Below are 13,310 nucleotides of genomic sequence, written 5' to 3'. Positions count from 1 at the left end.
TTGTTGAACATACGTCTTATATTCTCGTGGCTATTTCTGCCAAGCTAGTTTTTATAAAATTATAAATGCCTGTCATTTCACCATCATCGGACACAAGAAGGTGGTGTGCTTAGTCATGGAAGCGCCGTTGTCCGCTCAGAGGCTTGGGAGGAAGCGGTAAGGGCAAGACAGCGTCCAGTGCTCTAGGACAGTGGCCTTCTCCAGACCTGGACAGTCTAGTTTTATGAGAGAACACGGAACAAAAAAAACAGCAAATCAGCCTGACCCGATCCTGATGGAATGCCAGCGTGCTCGTGGGAACGCGCCTGGCCGTGAAGTCGGCAGGCACCATCCAGCTAAGTGGGCTCAACGATACACAGCGTCAGGTTGTGCAGGGAGCAGACTGCTGAGGCTTGAAGTTCCCGCAAAAAATTCACTTGGGGCGTTGTGACTTGCAGAGTTTTCTCATTGGCTATCGCCAACCTATACATATTTGGAATCCGTTTTTCACCTTGGCAGTGATCTTCTATATATTTTGCCTTTTTGCTCGTGCTTACTCTTCCAAAGCCAATTGCGTACAAGATGAGGTGGTGTTTTAATATACACGGATGTCTGACTACTTCAAAATGGTAGGCAGCTTACTGCTCAGTGAATCAAAATACTGTGTCTGTTCTTTCTTAATTGGGTGAAACAGCACCACTGTGGCTCTGTCCACGTTGTTCTCTCCTTAATGTTTCCAGATAAGCGAACGAGGACGCTTCAGGTGTTTAAAGGCAAGCTTGCGTCTCATTCTTTGGTCTTCTGGCTTCTCTCCGAGGCAGTGTCAGTGGTGAGTTAGCAACGATCCTCCAGCCGAGGCTGAGGCAGGCAGCCACGGTGCGGGACCCTGCATCTCCATGAGCTATGTCTTGGAGGCACCCTGTTCACAGGCTGCCACACTGCGCATCGCTTCAAGTTCAAGGGTGAGAGGGTGGGAGCGGGCACGGGGGTTCCTGTGGGTGTCCAAAACAGCTGGACCCAGCAGCCCCGGAATCAGCATCTGGCAACCGAGCTGCAGTCTGTCTCCTGAGGACCCGGGAGTCGGGATCATGCTGGCATCACACTCCCTGGCCCCCTTGCTGCTCCCTGCTGTTTCTGTCTGTTTGTCCCCATGTTCACTGCGCATCTGCTCCAGCCCTCTGTGCACCCTGACCGCTTAGCTGCTCCCTCAGAGCAGAAGCCCGAGCTGGACTTGAGGGGCGAGCCAGGGCCGTGGTGTGCTCAGGAGCCCATCGAGGAGCTGTCATCTGTGCGGGAGGCTGAGGGTCCCCCTTCCCAAGACCCCGGCTGTGCAGGTGCAGCAGAAGGGACCGCGGGCCTGTCTCTCGTGTGCCCCCCACACCGTTTGCGTCTGTCTGCGTCCTCGCCCCCTTGAAAGCAAGCGCTGTTCTGCTGCACAGTCCTGGGCTGCACTCGGAGGACTCGTTTTAGGTTTGTGGGGGTGGCAGGAAAGGCGGATGAGGCTGTGGACGCAGCTCAGCATTTTATAGCTTGTGTGGCATTTACCCCTTCCGTGCAGTAGAACCAGCAGGACTGTTGCTTGTCTGTGCGTAATGATGCATGCAGGGATCGGGCCCCCCGTCACATGTACTAAGTGCTTGCTGATGGTGGCGGCGGTGGTAGTGGCAGAGGTTATCATATTTTTTTTTTATTTTAAAGAGTAAAAGAAGGATAAATAATAATGGGTGGGGGCTTACCAAATTACAGACGAAGTGGTAGGAAATTATCAATGGTTATTGTTTTACATATTGTTATCTACAAGATAGTTTCTCAGGAAAACAATTAGACAAGTAATAGTGAGTTACAGACAAAAGTGGAACAAGATTATCAATAGTTGTACTGTATTTTGGTATCTTCAACGTGGCTTCTAAAGAAAATAAAGAGAGCTATACATGAGTGACCTATTGAATAATCATTAACTTTTCTCAGTGGTTGTTGTAGGAAACACATAATGATAGACATGCATCCATTTACGAAATAGGATAGGAACAATACAAACATTGCAGAGTTATGGATAGATTAGTAGGAAAATATCAGTGGCTGCTGTAATACATGGTAGTATCTTTGAAGTGGTTTCTCTGGAAGACAGATACGCAAGAAGGATCTAACAAGTAGTTACAGCCTAAGGGTTGTCAAAAATCAAGTGAGCCGTTTGGGGCCAAAGTCATTTTTTGTAGTGTTTTCTCTCCAGCCTCCCATCGCATTGGGACCCCACAACCAGTTAGTGTCCTCTCCCCAACTGTCAGCACAGGCAACAGGAATCATGCTGCAGACTTCTCTGGAGCTCCACCACAGCCTGTACTGTCAGGGGAAGAATGGCTTCCAGGGAGTCTCCACAGGTATTGTGCAAGGTAGAGGTTATCATATTTAGCATGGTCTTAACTGCTCAGCACACTCAGCTTTGGAAAATACTGGAGTACGTCTCTCTCCACCATCCCTAAGTCCACGCGCTATCCTAACACTCGACTTCTCTGTGGGGCGTTTATCTGCAATTTCATCTTAATAATATTTTTGTTTCAAGTTTAAACTTAAAGGGAAATGCATTCCAGAGTTCAGTTGGTACCCCTTGGCATGAACACTGTACTATGTTAAACCCCAACTGTCATTTCCACTCTACTCTGAGTCTTCATAAATTGATTCCTTTTAAAAAAAAGTCAATGTCCCCAAGCATGGTGGCACATGCCTGAAATCCCAACACTCTGGGAAACTGAGGCAGGATGGTCTCAAATTCAAGCCCAGCCTGGGAAAATTAGTGACTTAGTAAGACTCTGTCTCAAAATAAGGGTATGGGATATAGCTCAGTGTGAGGGGCCTGAGTTCAACCCCAAGTACGAAAGGAAAAAGAAAAGAAAAAAGTCAATGTATTTAAACTGCTTTGCTAAGCTTCTTCTATTCTGGAAGGACCAAGAAATACATACATGCATATGAATTCACAGGTGAATAAAAATGCGTGTTAAATAAGAGTATCATCTTTGTAAACAAAATTGGGCATACAAGTAAAGAAATATTGAGATCATAAGTATTGGCTTGGATTTTGTTCATAAATGATAACCATCCACATAATGAGTAACATCTGTCTCCTTCAACTAATAAACCAAGGAGCAGATATATTGTACTGTGCACCAGGGAGAAACCGATTCTCACTACATGATATAAAAAGTCTGGATTGACCAGGCCTCATGTAACTGTATAGAATGAAGCTGGCATTAGCCCATTACTCACCAAAGTAAAGTGAGGACTGCGCCGGCAGGAAGACAGCACTGGTTGAAGCAGCAAGTTCAGCCTTTGCCCAAGACTTTACAGAAAACTAAGGAGACACAGCCCAGGGAAGGCAGGACTGTTCTTGCTGACTCAGGAAGATGGATTTCCAGAGACCGCTTTGGAAACAAACATGTATTACTGTTTCATTTCTGGTATCCCCTTTGTCATTACCTCTCCAACCCGGAAGTTGGCCGGCAGCTTTCTTCAAGCCTTCAGCCTGCCGGGGTCACTTTGTTCTTTAAATTATAATTTAAATGAACTCGAATCACAGTCTCAGGTACAATGAGTTCCCGGCATCTACCCGGGCATTTGCCATGGCCAGGCAGAGCCCATGTCTCCCCACACCTTGATTCTGAGCTCTGTCCGGGCTGGTCTCATGCAGGAATGGAGAAGCTGAAACACTCCACGCCTTTTCATAAAAATCTAGTGAGGAGGTGCCAGGGAAGACATCTCAGAAGGTAGAAGGGGCTGAGGGCGGAGGTGACAAGCTCACTGACCGAGAAAGTGACCTTGGGCACTGGGGCTGCAGCAAGGAAGGCTTAGAAAGAAAACAAGTGGTGGCCGGCATCTGCTTGTTGCATCTGGCTAAAAATAGAGCCAAGGATGACTCCTGACAAGATTTGGAAACACTCAGACTATCCTTAATGCAGGAAGAAAATTACCCATGAAAGTTTAAAAGGGAACAGCAAAAGTTAGTCATGTGATTGCAAAACCCTCAGCACGTCCTGCCACAGGGACAGGCTCCAGGATCCTGAGGCCGGGGGAGCTGGGAGTTCCGAGGAGCGCACTCCCCTGGCCCTTCAGAGAAAGCCAATCCACATGGCCTCCTCCTCACCTCTGGGGTCTGCCAGGCCCGCCCTGGAGGGCAGCTGCCAGCACATTAACGAGCTACTTCCGCAGCTTGCTGGGCGCATAGCTTTCAGGCTGCTCATTTCTTACATTCAGTTTTTCCAAGAATTTGTTCCTAGCCTTAGTTCAGAAACTCCTCAAATGTTATGTACAGTTTCTTACCAACCCGAATTACATTTGCAGGATCCAGTCCTCAAACTACTTGGATGTGGACCTGTGCTTTATTTGGATTAGAGGGAATCCTGCTTGGTGAGCCCCTTGCCCCCCAAAATAGGCTCTAGTTCATTTATTTAGGTACCTTTAAATATATGTGGTCAACGGTATCATGTATCTGTAGAAATCCCCAGTCAGATAAGATCACTTGGAAAGTTAGAATAAGGCCTGTTAGCCGTCAAGGAAAAGCTCAGAGGGAATTGAAAATAAGACGCAAAGAGTAGGAGCTGTAACTCGGGGAAGCTGCGGTGGCATAGGCCGTGCCACCGGTTTGCTGTGGCTTGAGAGGCCTGAGCGGGGCTCTGCACGGTGGCCTGCCCGTGGGCCTGGGGCCTGCCCGTGGGCCCACTCATCTGCAAATGTGTTTTGCAAGTGTCGCTGGACTCCCTAATCCCTGAGAGGTAACATATCAGGCAAGTCGCTGAGTTCGACTTGAGGGCCATGGATGAGGTCACACCTGCCGTACGGGCGTGCTGTGGGGCTCACCTCACACGAGGGGCGGTGATGGACCGAGGACTCACTCCGCGTCTGGGGCCGCTGCCCAGAGAGGCCATGACTCACGGGTCTCTGAAGCAACAGGAAAGGAGACAGCTGTCGCTTCTCTGGCAAGAATGAGCTTCATCTCACAAGAGCATCTCAAGGGAGATTCTCAGCAGCCCAGCTGCTTCTGCCCTCCAGTGCTCCACTTTGTCGGTTTCATTCTTAAGGCAGATGGGGCGTCATGAGCTGGGCCTCTGCTCTTAGGATCCTTCCCTAAGACAAGGGGAAGTTCTAGGAAGCTCTTCCAGTGGACAGGTGAGACCGTCTCTTCAGGCTACCACAGGAGAGTGTGGGTGTCAGACAGTCACTCCTATGCGCTAGCACTGTGTGAAGTCTTTCTACTCCTAGGGCAAGTCACCACAGGCTCAGTAATTGTCCCCGACATAACTTGTGATGACATTTTTCAAGGCAAAAAATACGACAGTGAAAACTATGTGTGTTCCTTCGCCTATATCTGACTTCACCTAAGAATGCTTAGGCCGGTCATTGTCAGAGGATCCATCATTCAAGTGAAAAAATCAAGTAATCATTTGAAGCTAGTGTACAATTAATATTAGCCAACATTAGCACCATTGTTAGTACAAAAGTGTGTGGCTGTCGAGGACATTCACATTTGCCTGTTTTGCTTAACCATGGTCCTTTACCTAAAAGAAGTGGGCCCTACTGCGTGCAGATGAGTATACAGGGAAAGGCTCTGGCTTTGCGCCATCCAAATCAAAGTCCAAAAGCAGAAATCCATCCTGACAGCCCTTTGCAGGTCGGAGTAGGCTTTCAAATATCTTTTAAAATGTGTTTTGTTCACACAAGGACTATGTTTAGCAGGTCCAAGGTCTTTAATAATGCATCTCTGTCTCAGTGTGAAATCAAGGCGGTACTTTCCCAAATTGCAACAATGGGGATTTCTCTAATTGCCTGTATCTGGGATTGTGAGGTTTAACAGGTTTCTTAACAGGTTATGTGTTTGCTTTCTTGAGTTTTCTTCAAAGTCAATCATTCAGAGCTTTACTGTAACCTAGGTTTATAGATATTATATATTAGAAGTGGAAAGGAAGTTAGGAAAAATAGAAGAGCCCCTCCTTGCTAGTAAGCTTTCTTGAAGTTAAAAGTGTAGTCTTATGACTTTCAGGAAGTATGTCCTTTCTGTGAAAGGGTACGTACCTCAAGAGCATCATTTTAGATAATGACAATCTTGTCAACAGCCTTCAATTTTGAGATATTTTGCAAAAGATTTTGTGTGAAGAACAATTGTCCATTATGAGTAAAAAGTTTCAATTATGTCTCTAAGACCATTTTCCTGGTAATTTTAGTGTATCCAAAATACATGCAGAATGTGTTGATGTTAGGACTTACAGTTTTCTTTAAACTCCAAGAATAATGGATACAATCATGCAGTGTAGCTTCCCAGTGGACAGTTGCCTGCATGTTCCAGAGGCTGAGGGCTCTCGAGGAAGTGTACAGCTGAGGAAAGATCAAGCTGCCGTCCAGTCAGCCAGAAACCAAGATGGCGGAGGGGACAGAGCAGGGCCGAGAATCCTCACACGTGCATGTAGAAACTGCTGCACCCTCATGCTCCCCAGGGGTGGGGAGGCTAGGGAGAGGGAGCAGGAAAAGTGAGGCAAAGAAAGGCTTTGTTCTTTGCTCCTTGCAGTCACACGGTCCTTCGTCATGTATTTTCTGTGTGAGCTCATCCCAAAGTGAGAGAGAGAGAGAGGAGACTTCACCCTGAGCCACCTGGAGGTCAGGAGAGGTTCATACAGGCATGACTGGCTCTTGGCAGGATGCAGTGACCACAAAACTTAATGGCCCTCTGCTTCCCTCTCACCCAGGGAGGAAGTAGCAAGGGCCTGGGACCCCCTCCTCACAATCCATCTGCTGATTTGAAATATAAACTGGGCATGTGTAAGCCAGTGCTTCCCATTGTGTTCTGGAGAACATTGGTCCTGCGGTGTGATCCTATGTCGCTGTGTGTGTGTGTGGTTTTGTGTGTGGGATGGGCAAGTGTGTGTGTGTGTGTGTGTGAAAAAGGTAGGTTGCATTTGTCTTTTCAGTCTAGACATGACGAGTTAAACAAAACTTACTTGTTGCTTTAGAGAATTCATCCAGTTAATCCTCACAATCAACCTCTGCTGTAGCGAGTGCTCTGATCTTACTTAGAGACGAGGAGGTGTAGAGAGGTTAAGACCAAAGTTGCAGTCACCCACCGCCAGAGACACACTCCGAGGCCAGCCTCCAGATGTCCACACTGCCTGTGACTCCCTGGAGCAGTGTTAACGGACCGCTGGGTGGCCCGCTTCTCGGAGATGGTCACGGTGTACTCTTCTCGCTTCGACTTGGACGTAACCTTTCTCCAAGTTTTCTGAGCGTCCCAAGAGCTGAATGTTGCCCAGCACCCGCCATGGGTAGACTGAGTCATGCAGCCTCTTTAACAAAGCGCTCATGTAGCGAACCAAACACTGACTTTGCCAACAGTCAAGAGAAAGAGACCACATGTTGGTGAAGGACGTATTCTGAGTTCAGAGACTATTTCTTCTAGCTGGCCATGGAGGCGGGCTGGAATCCCAGTACTTGGGAAGCTGAGACAGGAGGATCAAGAGTAGAAAGAAGGAAGTGAGGGAGGCAGGGAGGGAGGAGGCGGGCGGCAGGTGGCGCGTGTCCTGAAGCTGTCTGAGCTCTGCCCCTCGGTCTTTCAGGTGCTCCATCCCGAACGTGTACGCGGCGCTGTTCTCTGCCGGCCTGGCGCCCCTGGCGTGCCTGGTGGTGGCGTTCGTGGTGTTCGTGCATGCCTACCAGGTGAAGCTGCAGTGGAAGGCCTACGACGACGTGTTCAGAGGGAGGACCAACGCCACAGGTGCGGAAGGAGCGATCCCTGTGCTCCAAGGATGGGTGTTTGGGGCTGGGAAGTGATAATAATAAAAGCCTAGGGTTCTTCCGCTGGATTCAGATAGAAATCGTGACTTGGTAGAGTGCAGCTCTGCAGCAGCCCTGATGTCACGGGGAAACCCGGCGATGCTAGGGGCCAGCAGTTGGCACAGCCGGCTGCTGGTCACTGAGCTGCCCACTGCCCCTGCCCAGTGCCAGCTCATGTCCGACATGCAGGTCCCTCTGTGCTGCACCGAGGGCCTCTGGTCTCCGAGCTCTGCTGTGTGAAAGGCTGGGAGTGCTTCTGCTCTTGAGCTTTGAGACGACCTCTCTATCCACACTGCTCAGGGCAGAAGTCCCAAGTCCATCCTAGGACTCCAGGCTTAGCCTGCCTGTGTAGCTGACAGGAGCACCAAGGTGAGCCTTGGTTGTAGCAGGGCCTGTGCTGCAGCATGAGGTCCTTACAGCAGGGAGCCCCCAGACTCACCTGCCGCTGAGGTGCTGCTTCCCAGCAGCTGAGGGTGAGGCCGCAGCTTGCTGTGCGTGTCAGGGTCCCGTCCCTCGATTCCTGAGCTTAGCTACCCTGGGGCCGTGCTCATGTCAGTGTGGAGACTGGTGACTTGATAGCCGGGGGTGATGCTGAGGCAACACGTCCCATCCAGGGGGCAGCGGGAGGGGTGCACCGGCCGCCGCCTGAGCCACACACCCCTCAGCGGCTGCAGGGAGAAAGCGAGAGTCGGGCGCTTCTCGTAGGTGTGGAAGGAGGTGTCTTTGCACTTTGGAAATTATTTTGGGAAATAAAAAAGTAGGGGAGCCAGGCATAGCTGGAGACTTAGATAATCCCAGCACTTGGGAGGCTGAGGCAGGAGAATGGCCCGAGTTCCAGCCAGCCTGTGCTACATAGCAAGAGCCTATCTCAGAAAACAAGAGTGCAGTTGGGCTGGACAGTCAGCTCTGCAGCCAGCACATGGCCATGGCTCCCCTACCCCTCCTGCTTGTCTGTCCCTCCTGGCCTCTCTCCTCGGCTATAGGTGTCACCACCGGGGTTTCCTCCTGGAGGTGTAAATCCCCGTGAGTGACTCACAGGTTCGGGCCTCGCCCCACGCCTTCCTCCTCCAGCAGTCACTGCGTGTGCAACGAGTCACTTGCACAGATTCCCAGCAAGCCTTGTGTGCTCCGAGGGCTGAGCCTCGCACTGGCCCCCTGGCCGCCCTGACAGCTGTCCGGGGCGGGTGTCACCAGGCCTGCCCGGTAGCTGCTCCCCCTCACACCTCGCCCTCCGCCCTTCGTGCTTCCCTGCACACCGTCCTAGACAGGTTTCGGGATCTGGTTCTGTCCTGCTGCTGAGATCGGGGTCTCCTAGAAAGGGATTTTCCAGACGAGGGACAACAGCCAACCACTGGGACAGCCGCAGCCGCGAGAGCGCTGTGAGCAGCGAGGCCCTGGGGCGCCACGGGGGTGTGGAGGAGCAGAGGAATTACACCCAAGGGCCTGTGTGAGTTCAAGCAGGAGGCCATCTGTGAAAGCCTAGAGCTGCGTCTGAACCACTGTTAAGGGCTCAATAGATATCGTTACTCACAAGTCGTCACCCAGTAGCGGAAAAGCACCCCAGTGCCTGAACTGGGTCAGGGGAGATACAAAAAAAGTTTTTGTTTTACTCCTAAAGACCCTTTGTAGGGTTTGTGGGTTGTGTTAGGGTAGCAGCATCTAACCAGACCCTCTATTCACTCTCATTCAGCACGTGATCACTGGGCACACAGAAATATTACTTCAAGTTACAGTTTTAGGCAGCACATGTCTCTAAGCCCCATCACTCAGGAAGCTGAGGCAGGAGAATGCCCACAAGTCGAAGGCCAGCCTGACCTACACGGAGTACTGAGGCCTTGTGACCCACGGGACCTGCCACACTTGCTGGCTGGGTCTGCACAGGGGAACCATGGCAACTCAACTGTTACAGCAAGGTCACATGTCCGTGAAGAGCACTTACGCTTAGCAAGCCAAATAAACATGCACAAGTACCGATGTGAAACAGTCTCAGAAATCACGACGGGAAATGCACTGTTGACATAATAAAATGTCTTCATATTAGAGATTAACTGTGTGGGGGACAGAGGAGGAATGACTAGATTAGATTCTAAAGCTAAAATTGAAGAATTCACAGAGGTAGGAAAGAGAAAGGGAGAGAAAAAGGTAAAGAAAAAGAAAGGAAAAAGAAAAGGAAAGGGTGGGCCAGCCGGGCGTGGTGGCACACACCTGTAATCCCGGCACTTGGGAGGCAGGGGAAGAGCATCACTGTGAGTTCAGGGGCCATGCAGTGAGACCCTGTCAAAAACCAAATAAGTTAATACATTTTTAAAAAGGAAGAAAACCTCAAAGGCTTAAGAATAGACTGTCAAGAGAAAAGAATGGGGAATGGTGAAAATTTTTCCAGAATTAAAGACAAAAGTGTAACTGCATCTGACATAAATACCTACATTTACCAGAAAAGGGGCACCTTGCTCAAAAGCCTGTTATACGTGGCACAGGCCCCGCTCAGGAGCAGATTCCATGGTGTAAGCTGGTGCAGGTCGTTCTCTGCAGACCTGGGCTTCAAGTCTTCAGTACGGTGAAGGACACATTGCCACGCATCCCCCACGGATTCTTCCCCTGGCTTTGCGCACCCTCGTCCACGGCTCCCGCTGCTTTCTGGAGCAGTTCTGGAGTCCCTTTTCCTGACCGTCTCCGGACACTGTCGTGGCTGCCTCCATGTCCTGAACGGATTCAGAACGTTTCCTTCCACGGCCATCGTGACTTTGGGAAGAGCTGGTAGCAGATGGGTGAAGAAGGTGGGTGGGAGCACAGCACCGTGTGTTTCTGAGCTGCCTTCCCATTGGGCGGCGCTCGACGGCAGCAGGCGGCATAATTTTGGGCGCGCCTTGGGAAGACGGGGAAGACACAGCAGCCTCCTCTGCCCCTTCCCTGAGGACCCGAGGTCATACCCTGTGTGGGTCTAGTGAGTCTCGCTCGTGCATTGTTAAACTAAATGAGCATTTGTAGAATATTAGAAAGCACGATGAAAAATATATTGCCTCGGAACAAATGAAAGCTAGGAACAAATCCCCGTTTCTTATAAAAATACGATTTCCTACTTACAGCTCTCGCTACATTTCAGGTAGTTTCGATCAGAACTTTACATCACTTGTAAACCATTTTTAACGGCCAGTGAGATGCATTATGGGAAGGAAGGTCCGATGTGTAGTCTCTTTAAGACCAATTTGTTTTTGATAATCGGGATGAGTGTTACCCACCTTGGTGTTCCAGGTTCGGTGACAGGGACAGTTAGCGTCAGCACGGGTCACCGAGGAGTCTGCATTCATCATTTTGTTAGGCCCAGGGTCTTCCACGGATGCTGTGCAGCCGCGCTCCAGACCAGTCCCTCTGCAGAGTAGATGTGCTTCGCAAGGGGGCGTTGATTATCAAAGGGCGAAGCTCAGCATTTTGAGTACATTTGGCTTCGGATAAACTCAGTGAAATCCAGAGGCGAGGGGACAGCAGAGAGAGAGCCCCTGGAGGTGACATACGCCTGCACTGAGGACGCCACCCCCAGCCCGTGTCCTGCACACGGATGACACCAGGCGACAGTGTGGCGCTGGGTCCCCTTCTCTGTCGGGCCTGCGAGGCCAACTTTGGAGAAGGGCTCCCGGGAGAGGGCCGGGCAGGCTGTGCTCAAGACTGAGTCACTGGAAGGAAAGGCGCGTGGGACCCGAGGGCAGAGGGCGGGCTCCGCAGCGTGGCCAGCACAGCCTGTAATTTGAGGCTTGGTTTGGATCCGGGCAGTGATAAGCTCGCCTCTCCTGTCACACTCATTAGAGCGCGCCGGCCGCCTTCTGACTCACCAGCCGGCTCTTAGGCAAGGCATGAGTCAGGCCTGGGCGAAGGAGGTTCATTTGAATAGAGAGGAAGTGGGTGATTACCCATCTCTGTTATAAAAGCCCAGGCCTGGGTTTCGGCGTCATACGTGAGCTGGAAAGGTGGCAGGGTCTGGTGACCAGGCCAGTGTGAATCTCAGGGTGGGGGGTCTCCTAGCAACAGAGTGGCCTTTTCTCTGCCTGCCTGGGGGAGCTGGCAAACCCTTCTGAGGGCAAATCCGTCCCTGTCCCTGCCACTCTCCTTCTGTCTCTCTCTCTGTCTCTCGGTTTTTGAGACAGGGCCTCACTATGTAGTTCAGCCTTGAAATCACCATGTAGCCCAGGCTGGACTCACAGTTGCAGTAATTCTCCTGCCTCAGCCTCCTGAGTGCTGGGGTTACAAGTGTTCGCCTCCACATCCAGCACTTCCATTTCTTAGGAGCCTCCAGTTCTTTGTCCTCAGAGTGATCCACAATAATAAAATAAAACAATATTCCATTGCTATTATGAAGATCAGTGACAACCGGTCCTAATGGGTAGGACAGTTTGAAAGCTCTAATAGAGTTCCAAGGGTCTCACTCACGTCCAAAAGGAAAAGAGGGAAACGAAGAAACTGCAGACACATGAAGCACACTGTGTCCTGCCGTCTCCCACTGACCACTGTCGTCTGTCGACGTCTGGGCTGGCTGTGGTCTTGCTTGGGCTGCCACAATGTACCCAGGTGACTCGGGCTCCTAAGGCTCCTCCGAGCCAGCGGAGGCGAGGACCAGCGGCGGCACGGGGAACACGCGTGTGGGGACGTGTTTCTCGCAGGAGAGCTCAGCACGTGCAGCAGAGAAGCTGCTGCAACTTGGTGACAGGAGTCGCTGACTTTAGGCCATGTCGTTTTGTGCTCTGAAGTGTGATCAAAACACAATGACCATATAAACTCCTTTTTGATTTTATTACCCTAAAAGACAGTTGAATCCCCCTTCCAACACCTCCTCACTTCCTACACCGCTTATCCGATGGTCTCGCCACTGTCCGAAGCAGCTCTGGAGTCCTTTCTCCTGAGTGTCTCTCATGGCGCTGCTGTGGCTGCTTTGATATCCTGAGCTGATTCAAAATGTTTCCCTGTCGCGGTCGAGCTGACTGTGGGGAAGAGCCGGAAGTACAGGGCGCCGGATCCCAGGAGGAGGGTGGATGAGGACACGGCGTCGTGCTGTTACAGGCCTTCCCTTCTGTTGGACGGCGCTCGGCAGCAGTGTTCTCTGGGTTTTGTTCACACCTCAGAAAGACACTCATGAGGGAGGACTCCAGAACTGCTTCAGAAAGCGGCAAGAACCGCGGGACAAGGCAGTTTGAAGCAAAGAGGAGCGTTGTGAAGGGGACTGATGACAATGTCTCTTACTGTGATAATCTTTTTAGGTTTACACATTCACCATATATTTTGTGCACCCCTCATTGAATCAATCTCTGAAGCACTCGGATTCCAGAATCCTCATTTCTCTCCCATCAAAGCTCTAAACATGTCATTGTCATTGGAAATGTTGGTGCTTTCAGGAACATTCATGGCTTCCAAACCAGAATGGGGAAATCCACAGAGATCTTTTTTCCTGAAGTAGACTGGGGCTCTTGCTGCTTCGGGGTGGAAGTGCCTGTCCCTAGCTGTGGTGCAAGCTTGAGTCAGACCAGAACCCACAG

The 13,310-nt window shown here is 50.7% G+C and overlaps 1 protein-coding gene across 1 annotated transcript in view; it reads left to right on the top strand.

Annotated features, from left to right (window-relative positions):
• Adgrv1 (adhesion G protein-coupled receptor V1) overlaps window positions 1-13,310 on the top strand; it is a gene marked incomplete in the record, with an annotated part of 436,569 nt that overhangs the window by 369,522 nt on the left and 53,737 nt on the right. Inside the window, 1 exon segment of the mRNA XM_013512957.1 lies at window positions 7,572-7,729. Within this exon segment, the coding sequence (XP_013368411.1) occupies window positions 7,572-7,729 (158 nt within the window).

Source organism: Chinchilla lanigera, unplaced genomic scaffold, assembly GCF_000276665.1.
Source record: "Chinchilla lanigera isolate Chin_1 unplaced genomic scaffold, ChiLan1.0 scaffold00017, whole genome shotgun sequence".
Taxonomy (NCBI): Eukaryota; Metazoa; Chordata; class Mammalia; order Rodentia; family Chinchillidae; genus Chinchilla; species Chinchilla lanigera.
Note: the sequence above shows the minus strand (reverse complement) of the source record. Positions and strands in the feature narration are given on the sequence as shown.